We start from the raw sequence: 12,928 nt of genomic DNA, 5'->3' as shown, positions 1-12,928 counted from the left end.
ACGAACGACGCCGCGTGTCGCTCTTTTGTTGCCTGGGGCGTGGTTCCCCAGGGGGCGTTTCCGGTTTCCCGAGGGACTGCCTTTCTAAACTTAATGTCTAAAAGAAAAGAAAATCTATTTCCACGTATTATAATCAAATATTTTCCACAATCGCACCTCAATGGTCAAATGGTTGAACCATTCTAAGTTAAGCATTTGGTAACAGGAAACAATTGTCACATTATTGGTCAGGATATTTATACATTTAACGGCATTTCCCACGATGGTATGTAATACTTATTTCGTCCACTTGGGGGAGCTCAGGTTACATGAGGAAAGCTTAGATTAATCCAAGATCATCTCTCCTTAGGAACTGGGGAATTTAGTTATTCATCCTTAAATTCAAGCTGGCGATTAAGAGTATAGTAAAACATTTCTTTATCATCATTTCTAAAGGAATTTTGTAGGAAAGTATTATGAACAAGCATTGATTCCATTAGATGAGTAAGTGTCTTGCTGAAAATAAAAACACTGCAAAAGTAACTTATTTAGATTCTTTTCAGCACTAATATCAACAACAGATAGCAACAACATGTTAACATAACTACTCACATAAAGGCAAACGTAATCAGGTAACTAAAGATTTAATTAAACTTAATTAAATGCTTTGAGTCTTTGGAGACTCCAGTCTTTGGTTATTTAAAGTTAGGCGTCCTGGGTTATGTCACTACTTGGGTGAGACAGGGGGTATCCCTTTGATGGGGTAATGAAACACAGAGCAAGGTCAGTTGCTACGGTTACATGTGTGGGGAGGGAAGTTTTGATAGGCTGTTCAGGGAAATGCTAATCGCTGGTTCGTGTCCCTTTGTCAGTTTAACAGTCAGGCCCCGCGTTATCAGCTTCGGAATCAAAAAGGTGCCAGTTTTATGGTCAGGGATAGCGCTTAGAGAAAGCAACTTTCACCCCCGCTTCCCTTGGGGTCTCCCCAGCAGTCTGTTGAAGTTGATCTTTAACAACCCCTGCTCTTCTCTGGGAGAGGAGAGAGGGATTTGGAGTAGCTCCAAATTTATTCAATATAAAATGCACAAATCCACACTGTTGTTCCACTACATTTGTTACTTGCATTGCAGACAAATCATTTTCTCAACTTATTAGTAAAATTGAAAAAAAAATGCTTGAAAAATGTTTATATGAATGTTTAAATGCTGAATGTAGCATGTAAGACAAATGCCTGTTGCACGTGTAGAATATAGAATCTGTAGAATATGTCACAGACAAAAAATATATATACTTAAAATGTTATTAAGTCAATGACTCCTGTAACAGTTTCTGATTAAAAGCACTTTACCGTTTCTGTGGAGTGAATCTCTTCATTTGTTAACAAGACTTGTATTGTTTATTGTATTTACACTTGTTAAATTACTTTGTAACTTGTTTTTGAAAAGTGCTCTACAAATAAAGATTATTATTATTATTATTATTATTTATCAAAGGCAAACTCAAGTAGAAAGATAGGGCTGACAGCAATGCTGTCTGTGTGGACACTACAGGCATGTGAGCCGCAGCAGTACAGCGACATAGCCGTCAAGCACTGGTAAAGGTAGGCAGTGTGCCCCGGGTGTGACACCTGGAAGTGTGTGCACCAAAATTCATGTGCACAGACACATGTGAACACACACAGAAACACTTCAGACAGTGTCATTGCATGAGCTCTGAAGATTCACTGGGGGGCCTTTCCCTCACAGCCATGATTTACAACCTCAGAGTTCAGCTCCTGTTTTTACAACGCTAATTACAGACACACACACACACACACACACACAAACTCTCTAACACACACACAGCCTCTGGCAGGTAGGTTAGATATCCCTAAAAATATCCTTACTCAGCATGAAAAGCATTCATCAGAAGTGCTTCCTCACGAGTCTGGACTCACCACCTCTGACTAGCAGTCGAGCTCGGCTCTTTATTTTAGTCACTGCTCTTGTCTGTTTTACTGTTGAATGTGTCAGACAATCTTGGATCATTATGTCTGTAATGTCGATGGATACATTGATAAATATGTTAACCCCTCCATATATTTGTTTTACACTCACAGTCAGTGGTCTTGATTTTGGGACTGACATTGTGTGTTCATTTGCCGTCATGCTTCGTCTGTTTCTGTTCTGAATTAACTTGTTCGCTTGTTGTTTGTGTTTTGTCTCTCTTGTGTCCAACAAATGATGAACACGCTTTGGTATGACAAGCAGCAGGAAACACTCAGCGTGACCCCACTGCTCAGAGGGGACCTGTGCAAACTGGATGATTAGTCTAGTGTTAGAAACCTAAGTGGTTGGATGTAGCACTGTAGTTGTTTCACAGAAAAGATCTTATGGGGATTGTTCACACTGTCGCCATTGTAATTACAGCAATTGCAACGCCTGACTGTCCAGTATAGAATTAGTGGCATGAGGTAAGAGGGACACAGGATGCCTGGAGGACACAGAATGACTTTGTCTTCTAATTCCAGGATTAAGATGACTTGTAAAAGGGCCTGTTATTAGAAAAAATGTTGGCTTTTAAAAGCAGCTTGAGATTAAAGAATGGATACTGAAAGAAAGCAGCAATGTCTAAAGATGAGGTAGTTTTCTGTGTGTTTAACATCTGTCCATTAACTACTTCCCCAAGAGACAGGGCTCAGATTACTAAAGAAAGAGGTGACTCTCTAGAATCATTTCTGTGAACCTCCAAAGTATTAAATGTTACAATTGGATAAAAAATAGAAAGTATACCAAAAGGTCGATTTAGCTTTGAATAGCTTTTTTTGGACTGGCGACCTGTCCAGGGTGTACCCCGCCTTTCGCCGATGTCAGCTGGGATTGGCTCCAGCCCCCATGACCCTGTACGCAGGATAAGCGGTTGACGATGGATGGATAGCTTTCTTTGGACATAAACAAAGTCTGTTTTCGGGAAGACCTTGGCAGATTTAATGTACAGATGCTGCAGATTAATTGTCTGTCTAAGAAGGTTTGTATGCTTGTCTGGTTGTAGAAGTGCGCGGGACTGAGAGTCCCCTCGCCAAAAGACCTGCCCTTGATGCTTGGTTTTGGCAGGAGTCCGCCATGAAACAACACCAGAATGAGCGCAAAACCAAGATGAAGACAAATCAGCTAGAAGACCCTCAAGCCCAGATTAGGCCTCAGGTAAGAACTCAACCTTCTGAACTTCTTCTAAATGTATCACTTACTATAACTCCAAGCAAAGTTGTAAAATGGACATAATACCAGTTCTTTGAATAAAAGTACCTCCTTTTCTACTATCACGTGGGCTGTTTAAAGCATTTCACGCTTCTCACACATGAAGATTGATACACTGCATCTGAAATGAAGCACTAGTTTTCTGCCCTTATTCTAAAAATAAATATATGTATCTCACCAAGATTTGTTTTTATGGACCCATAACTGACACCAGTCCATTTATGAACTGAAAGTCTGAAGTAGTTGACTCTGCTAGTTATAGATTTTACATTCAAAACTGTTAGTCTATGTATGTTTGCTGTAGAAAATGAACAGTCCCAACAAAACACGATGTGTTTATTAGTGTGTCTTGATTTTGCATGAACTTTTAAATTGTTTATTTTCCCACAGCAGCATCCCAGCTTACATTTTGCATGTAGTCATAGTTAATAGTCGTGCGTGGCAGAATGCAGTGAAATGTCTGCCTATCAAAAGCAAGCAGTGACACAAGGTCAACAGTGTGTGTGAGCAACAGTGTCTGCTACAGTAGTGCCCTCCTCTGGGCTCTCTTTCACTCAGAACTTGGCAGAGACATTCATGGTCCTCAGAGAATAAGCACTATCTATCTTTTCCTCCAGCACCACCATCAAGTTGACATATTTCTTATTTAGTGAAATGTCCTGACAACTATTGGATGGATGGCCATGACACTGGTACAGATATTCAAGTGCCGCAGAGGACAAACAACTTTGGTGATCCCTTGACTTTGCATAAATTACCAACAGCAGGTTCCTTTTATCTAGGGAAATTACTCCACATCTACTGCATGAATCTGCAATTATTATTATTTTTTACAAACATTCATGGCTCCAAGACACTGTGTCTTAGTAACTCTGGTTGGCAATTGGCAGGTTGACCCTTTTGATTCAAAAGAAAACAGTTGAATGGATTGTCATGACATGTGCTGCATTCATGTTTCCCTTGGAATGAATTGTAATCACTTTGGTGATCCCCTGACCTTTCACCTGACGGGATCACCAGGTCAAACTTTCCATATGTCCCGTACTTTGTTTATGACCACATACCGGCAGAACTAATGACATTCCCTTCAGCCTTAGCTGTACTTTTACTTTACGTTGTACTTTAGTGCTAATTACATAATGTTTCAACCCCTTGAAACTGAAGCTGAAAGCACCATGAATTCATGATAGCAAATCACTTGGAACCACGAGCTATGCTGTCTCAAGGTCAGATTCACAAAACGATATTGCACTAATGATATATTGATATAAAATAAGAAAACAACATGCAACAAAGCTGAAAACATTATGCAACAAAGATAATGTGATGTTATATTTAAAAATGCTACTTCCAAAATGCTGTGGTAGTTAGCTTACAGATACTGATATACTGTACATACAAGTCTTTATTTGTGACTGACTGAGAATTTTTTCAAACTGAGAATTTTTTCAAACTTTAGAATATTTTTAGCACTAAAGTACCTTTGTGCTTTTATGCATGCATTCACATTTATGTACAGCGTTCTGTAAGCAACGTTAGCTGCATCCAGACGGAGCCATCTTAGCTTCAGTAATTGCTCATAATGAGCATCTTTGTGATGAAAATAGATATTGTTTTGCTCGCCACAGTGGAATGCGTGTTGGCAGTTTAATGCTGTCTATAGATTAAACCTCCCCGCCCCCTATTCTTTACCACTCACTCAACATTTCACAGTCTCAACGAAATTAAAAACAATTCCTGGAAAACCCTTGGGGTGGCATACAAACAAATTCTTTCTGTTTCATGCAAATGAGCTTGGGTCCTCAGGGCCGCGCATGTGGAGGTCCATATATGTCTCAACATGGCAAAACAATTACGAGCATTTGTTCGTTTTCTCCCTCGCTTACCTCACTTGCTTGCAGCAAAACAAAACAAAATAAAACAAAAAATCATAAGCGGGCTGGACAAAACAATTGTCTAGATCATTAGAAGCAACAAAAGACAGAATGCACTAAAACAAGTCGTGCAGCTGGGCAGGGGGAGGATTTCAGACAGCTGGTGTCAAGCATGGATGGACTCCGTTGTGGGTGGTCATGTGAGGTCAGTTACTGTAACGCATGCTTCACTGTCTGGGGTCGTGTTAGTTTTGTTACCTTTATACCTTGTATATATACACATTTGTTTTAGATACTTAAAAGTCTCTTTTGGTCACTGTCTGACTGTTATATATATATGGTAATCAAGCTAAACTAAGACATTTTATTTCCATTTTTGCTCATGGAAAGCAACAAGTATACAAAATGATTTGATGGTAAAATAGGAAATTAAGATTTTTTTATGTGATTAATTGTCATAAAGACAGATAACCTTAAAGGGGAATTTCACCACTTTTCTAAGTGTGCTTACAGATTACTTACAGAGAGTACTACTGCATATGTGAAAAACAGTTAACGAAGCCTTCTGTGGCTCCAGAGAGAATTATACTAAACGTGATCAGTTAACTCAAGTGATTGAGTTGGGGCTAAAAGCTACAAGTGTGAAAATGAAACAAAAAATGTGGATGTAGAGTTAGAAACAAACGAGCGTATGTGCAACCTATCTGTTAATATGAGAGCAGTTCGACAGCTGTGAAACTGGAGGGTGCATGTACTGAGGTGCTGGTTAATGTGTGTCCTCATTATGAGACAGAGTGGGACAAGCTCCTTGGAGTCAAAGACTAAAAACAAAGTGTGAATGAGAAAAAACAAAAGAAAGAACTTTTCTTCCATATGTTCAGATGTTTGATAAGGTTTGTGGCAGACTGCGCCTACCCCTGCCCTTCTCTCTCATCCTGAGCCAACTAATCATAAGACTGGACCACTTTGATCCCACTGGCAGCCTGATACACTTTGTGTGTGTGTCTGTGTTTGCATGTACACGTGGATACATGATACGTGTGTGTGTGTGTGTGTGCACGGTATTTCTGTAGGTGTATGAACATGCGTCTGCACAGGTTTGCGTGTGTGTGTGTGGCCGTGGCCACCTGCTGAGTTAAGCAGTCTAGCCACTAGTGTTCCACTCCACCAGACTCACATCAATAATATTGGCTGAACTTTCTGCTTGCCTAACTGCACCTCATAAAAATGTTACCTATAAATGTGTGTATTTGTGACATTTTTACACAGAGAAGTGTTTTATTTCTCCTTTTCTTGGACATTTCTTGGACTCAAACTGAAGTGAAACTTATCCTTGCTGTATTTCTTGTCTCCTAGTCATTCTATCTAATTTACTTTTCTGTAAATGTATATGTACATCTGCTTTAGTAAGTGCTAAATAGTTATTGTCATTATTAGTTTTGGTATTTATAATTTTGTCCTTCCTCGTTCTTACAGAGCGCCTGTCAGCAAGAGCTGAACAAGGTCTTAGAGGAGATCTCCAAAATGACCTCTGAGGATAACAGAGGCCCGCTGGAGAACCTGTATGGGCTCAAATTTCCAAACTGTGACAAACATGGACTGTATAACCCCAAACAGGTGAGCCATGGACAGAGCACTGGTCTCCCATCACACAACTTTAGCTGAACTAACGCACTGTTATTGAGTAAGAACACTGAAAAATCCCCCCAAAATGGAGGAAATGTAACTTCAATGCAGTTACAGTACAGGATGATTTGTCAAAAAAAACATCTCAAATATGATGACATGTAGGAAAATTACGAATATGACTTAATATCAAAACCAATATTGGGACTTAAGACTCTGTCTCTCTCAAGGAAACGGGCTAATAGGTGCCCAGTAGCACACTTTTGTCCATTTGGGTCAAAATGTGGCCTGTTCATATCGGACTGGATGTTCACACAAACGCTTGATGATGAGTAATAATCCATATTGTTTTGTGTAAAAAGTGCCAAGTTGTACATCACATTAAATTAGTTTTGATGTTGTAATCAAACAAATATGTCTGGGATTTTTCAAAACTAGTTTTAAATCTTAAAATTGACATTGGAAACAGTTTGACCAAACAATTTCACTCAATGTCCATTTATTATCTCTTTCTAGTGCTTTAAACTGCATCTCACAGCCAATGAATCAGTGAAGGAGTTTATTTTGATTTCTGGATAATTGTGTTAAAACTAACATAATCAAAAATCTCAAGACTGGTAGAAACAAAATGCCATGTGCACTTCCTCCGCCCAGAAGACAAATGCGCGTTGTTGACACAAGCATCATTCAAACCCACAGATATTTATTTTAAATGCTGGTCAACGTCCCAAAGTTTCCAGAGGTACCAAATGCAGTATGTTAGGAAAATGTCTATAAAATGACGCACATGTAAAACTCTATAAACAGTGTCTCGGTAATAGGGTGAGAGAGAGAGTTGTTTGTCTGAATTTGGCACCTGAGACTGGAAATAATATCTCGGCTTATCATTCATTCAAATTCCATTATTCAGCTCAGATGGTAGTTATTTCACATGAGCTCTTCAGGGAACTAATTTATCGTATTTTAACATTAAATATAAACTGAAATGCAAAGTGGCCGCTCTCAGTGGGTGGAAACTTTCAGGAATGTCACAGTGATGGCCACACCCCAATCAGCAGCAGGTGTTCCATCCGCTGTCAAAGGCAAAACTCCTGCTGTGACATCACGCATTAAGGTTTAGACCAGGTTGTGGCGTTTTTGAAAGACTGAGCCCATAAAGAGCAATTGACCCTTTGCTAAGGGCCCGTGTCCACCAAAGCATTTTTTCCTAACACCAGCGTCTTTTTTGAATTCATTGCAATGGGAGCTGAGCTGAGCGTTTGGGAAAAACGCTGTGCTCGTCACTCACTTTTTACTCAGCTGTCCAATCACAGTAGAGGAGGGGCGGGACAAAACCACACCGTAGCAACGGTTACTATCCTGGAACCGGGCTTCATCAAACCTCAGCTCTTGGACCAAACGGTGGTACTCGCCGAGATGTTTCCTCGCCCACAAAATCTCATGAACCCACATATCCGTCCTCTCTCGCTACCTGCTTCAGCCTTCTCTTCATACAGAGCAAGTACTCTGCTCTGTGTTGACATTTTTCCATCCAGTAAAGTCAGCTAGAACTACTTGCAACAAATGTATCATAGCAACCAAAGCAGTCGGAAAAAACGCTGCGGTGGTGACGGTAAGATTGATAATGATATGGCTTATTTATTTATTAAACTCAAGGGCTCAGCTGTGGTGGTTACTTTTCTTTAGGAGAGTTAGACAGGTGTTTCCTGATAAATCCCCTGGCCACCTTTTTTTTGCCCCTGTCTTTGACCATCTTTGACCTTAGAAACTTGCGTTCTGAGATGTGTGTGTGTCGCTGCTACGACTCAATAAACTATTAAAAGTAGTCAAAATGTTCACACAGGGATGATACAGTATTTTAATAGGAAGAGGACAGAGGTCGCTGGAGAGTTGTATGGATAGCTAGTAGACATACTGTGTAGTATCTTAGTAATATGTTGGAAAAATACGACGACTCCTTTTGCATTAGAGTCAGTGGAGCGCAGCCAAGTCTCAGACCTAGTTAAAATCTCACGAAGTCTCACTGACTCCGGCTACGGCGCGCTATGGATGCATCGAAACCGTGGCGCTGGCGTAACGGGCCGTAGCCGGAGTCAGTGGATTCCGAGACCTATACCGCGCTGTGATTGGCCGGCTGCGTATTCGGGGCGAGGCTTAGCGAAGGGTCAGTTGGTGCTGCGTTGTCTCGTGTTCTGCTCTGCGGGATTCACTGGTGACTTGCTGTTTCACGGTGAACACTAACACAAGAGAGACTCGAGTGGTCGCAGATGTCATCGTGTTTCAAATTATGTTGGTAGCTGTTGTAAATAGGATTATTGTGACCGCTGCCTTTGATGATGGAAAAAGGTTTAGTTGACCAATATCAATGCAGGTAATTGTGCCTACATGTGTAGTGCATTTTAGTTTGGTCCAATTTGATCACCACTTTCACACACACACACACACACACACACACACACTCATACGTCCTGTATCATTTTGTTTAGTTGTCCTTTGGATTTCCCCTCTCTTCTCTTTCATACACTGACCCACACACACGCGCACACACACACGCGAACACAAAACTCTCTTGTATCAGCCTGGCAAATTCACCCTGGCAAAAAAATATAACCTCCCCCTCACTAACACCTGCCACCCCTCTCCACACTAACCAAACTACCCGCACCCCCCCTTTTTTTATAAACTCACACACACAGTTCCTAAATACGCTGCTCTTAGACAAACACACACACGCACACACACACAAATGTGTGGGGAGATGTTGTCATCATGAATGAGGCAACAGCTTCTGAGCTCAAGGTTACAAGGCAATAAAACTGTTTGGCGTACTTCATGGGAAGACTTTTGTTAAGCCGAGGAACGAACTGTGCTTCCGACTGGGGGCTTGAATTTGAATTCTTCTCATCCATAGAAATCAGACAGAGGAGGACAAACAAGGTCACATATCCAGTGTTTTCTTACGAGGATAGTAGAGCAGAAAAGAAGATTTGAATAGGCGCCACAGTTTCCTAAAGCAGGGCTCTCAACCCCTCGGCCAATTTTCATCACTGGTCACAAACAACAGCATTGTTTCGGACTGGAGTCCTTGGTTCCCAGGGAGGAACACTGTACCTCCTCAACACTCGGCTCCCTTTTGGAGTTGTCCCTCCTTGTCGCGGGGTAATTACTGTAACTGTCACTTTTTTTGTTCTTTCTCATCCAAGGAAGAAAATGGAAAGTCTTCACCCCCCCCTCCAGCACTTCATTATTTTCACCGTCCCCTCCGTGGCTGCCCCGCGTGCGCGGTGTAAACTGTGTCCACTTCAATTACGACCTCATTTCTGAGTAGAGGGGGGCTCTGCGGGGGGGCTGGTCTACTGGCATGCCTGTGCATGTGTGTATGTGTGTGTGTGTGTGTGTGGCTGTGGATGGGTTGTGAGTTGTGAGCAGGGGGTATGACCTGAGGATGGGCTGTTATTGGGTGAGTGTTGTCCCACCCAAACCATAGCTCTCACTCACCCTCCCACCCCCAACCCCACCACCACCACCACCAGAAGATCCACACACCCACACACACATCTCACGCCACTGTGCTTCATTAACGCGCCCCCTACTTCCCGCTGTGCTTCTTTACCCCTCCCTCCTTTTTCCAGTGTTTTCCATCTTGTCTAGTTTGTGTTTTTCTTCCCTCTTTCCAGTGCAACATGTCCACCCACGGCCAGCGGGGTGAGTGCTGGTGCGTTGACCCCTTAACCGGGGTCCAGATTCCAGCGACGCCTAAAGTAAGAGGGGATCCCAACTGTAACCAGTTTCAGGAGAAGCTCAGAGCGATGCCCACCGAAGCTACGCCTCACTAGCACTGACCAGAACATCTGACGACGGGGTGGGGTTTTCTTCAAGATTCAAAATCTGGAAGGATTTTTCCATCAGTAGGCTTATTCTAACAACATGTAAAGACATCCCTATATTTGAAGGCTTTGACTCTTATAATTGACACTCTGTTTAAAGTGTCTGTCCACAAATCCCACAAAAAAACTTCTCTAGCTTGTTTTTTTTAGTTAGTAATGTCTTGAAACAGCTGGCCACTGTAGTTTTAGCAAATGTAGTAAATAGCTCTTTTTTTTTTTTGTAGATACTGATTATTACACACACTGCAAAAGATTAATTATCTCAATTTAAGACAAAATATACTTGCTTTTTGTCTGACAAGATATTTCTTCTTACCAGGCGGCTTTGATGTTAGAGAATTGCACTTGTTTAGCAAGTAGCAAGTGAAATATTCTTGTTCTGTTGGCAGATAATGCCTATTTTAAGTAATATTTTTTAATGCTTTTTTTTTGAGAGCTCAGTTTTTGCAGTGCATTTGAGGTGCTAGGAAGTATTTATGGACAGTTTATGTCGGATTGACTCAAACTACAGAGCTCTTCCTCATTGTAACTACGACACATGCCACACAGTCCATCAACAGAGGAAGACGTTGTATCAGGCTTAAGTTACACAGACAATACCAGCCAGTAGGATCTACTCATTTTTGCTTTGTGGGATTTGTGGACATAAGAATATACTGTATATAAAGAATATTGCCAGCTCTATCATTTAAAGCTGCATTCATTGATTTTTTGGGAGCAGAACAAGCTGACACAATTACCTCATGGTGTATGTGTCCTCAAACAACTGCCCATTCCAGCAGACATGCAGCAACATTAGGATCCATTCGGAGTTGTTTTTTTGTCCTCTTGACAAAAGTAAGTCCTATGTTCATTTTTGTTTTAACTTCGTTTTGATCTCCATCAACTCTTGAGAAAGATATCTGGCTTTTTAGCTGTTAAAAAAGCTAGTCGCTTACTTTGTCTGCTGTTTGGTGCGGCTAGCATACAGTCAGTTTGATCAGAGCTATTCGGCTGACAACTGCTGCCTGCTGTGGCTGGAAGCAAGGTTAATGAGAGCAGTGAGACTGCACCCAAACAGTAAAGTTGTGGCCTACAATGTCATTGTTACACGAACCAATAAATAAAAATGTTTCATACACTCATTATTATCTTCACATGTGAATAAGTTGTAATGTATTTAAGACATAATTCTATGTAATTTCATGATTTCTTAAAAAGAAAAACTGTGGAAGGAACTATGTGTTCACATTTGAATGCTCACGTTTACACAGTGTTACTGGATCTCTTCTAGCCTCAGTCTGGGGAAACTCATGCCAGATTTGATGCTCTGCCAATGATGGAGCGAGGACGTATACTTTAGACATCAGACCGTCTCTAGTTTTCTTGAGCTGAGGTGAAAGACTTACAGGCGCTCCTTGGAATCCTGGAGATGTCTACACGCAATCTAGAAGCCTTTTTAGTGCCAACACGTTTAACCTTGTTTTCATGAGTAAATACTTTACAAGCAGGTAATTCAAAGTTGCATCACACTCATACGTTTCACTGATTATATCTTGTAAAATGTCCCTGTTGATTCACCGTTGCTCTCCACTGTGTTAGCTATTTTGCTCTGACATTCAGCGAGAAGGAGTCTGAAGTTGTTTGTTCTCTGTATTGCCATTTTCATGACGTTTCCCAGTAAACACATCATGTCAATTTAACTCTAAATGTAAAATCTGACACCATCCAAGTGTTTCCACGAATCCACACCCAGCTGCAAAGAGCTGTTGTTGTTTGTCAGCAGTTTTCCTATCAGCACTTGTCAACTCCAAATAAGTGTCACAAAATAAAAATTGCACTTACAGTAATAACGCTGGAAACTGCTGTGTGGCATCGCTATTCCTGTCACTGCTGTGTGTGTAGACATGCGTGTTTGTGCATGAGCGTGGATGTGTGTGTTTTGCGTGTGTGTGTTACAGGGGTTACTAATGAAGTGTTGAAATGAAGAGGGATTAGGATGTGGGGCTGACATTGACAAATGTGATACTAAGTGGGTAAAGGTGTCTATGAATAAACCAACCCAAGTGCGCAAATGCACATACACACACACACGCACATATCTTTGTGCTGCAGATCAGGGTGAAGTCTTAACAGACGGGTGCTATAAATGATTCTGAATGCCCCCTGACAAAACTTGATATTGGGACCATCAATGCCGTGTGTCTAACTTTGATAAGTATTGTCTCACCTTTAGAGGCTGTGCTGGAACAATTCTGCCATTCATGGGCTGTGAGCAATCCACTGTTATTGTGCCTTAGACAGCCAGGCTCATTATCATGAGTGATGGATGACATGGAATGTTTTT

At 41.3% G+C, this 12,928-nt stretch overlaps 1 protein-coding gene across 1 annotated transcript in view; it reads left to right on the top strand.

The window, feature by feature from the left end:
* The window catches only part of LOC119903825 (insulin-like growth factor-binding protein 2-B), a 29,421-nt gene extending 16,978 nt beyond the window's left edge, over positions 1-12,443 (top strand). The window contains exons 2-4 of the mRNA XM_038720065.1: positions 3,010-3,161; positions 6,566-6,706; positions 10,393-12,443. Coding sequence (XP_038575993.1) covers positions 3,010-3,161; positions 6,566-6,706; positions 10,393-10,551 — 452 coding nt within the window. The 3' untranslated portion in view covers positions 10,552-12,443. The remainder of the gene's footprint in view (positions 1-3,009; positions 3,162-6,565; positions 6,707-10,392) is intronic.
* Positions 12,444-12,928: the final 485 nt, after the last annotated feature.

The sequence above is a fragment of the Micropterus salmoides genome, unplaced genomic scaffold (assembly GCF_014851395.1).
Source record: "Micropterus salmoides isolate LMB-PRFRI ecotype aquatic unplaced genomic scaffold, ASM1485139v1 Ms_hic_scaffold_15, whole genome shotgun sequence".
NCBI lineage: Eukaryota > Metazoa > Chordata > Actinopteri > Centrarchiformes > Centrarchidae > Micropterus > Micropterus salmoides.
Note: the sequence above shows the minus strand (reverse complement) of the source record. Positions and strands in the feature narration are given on the sequence as shown.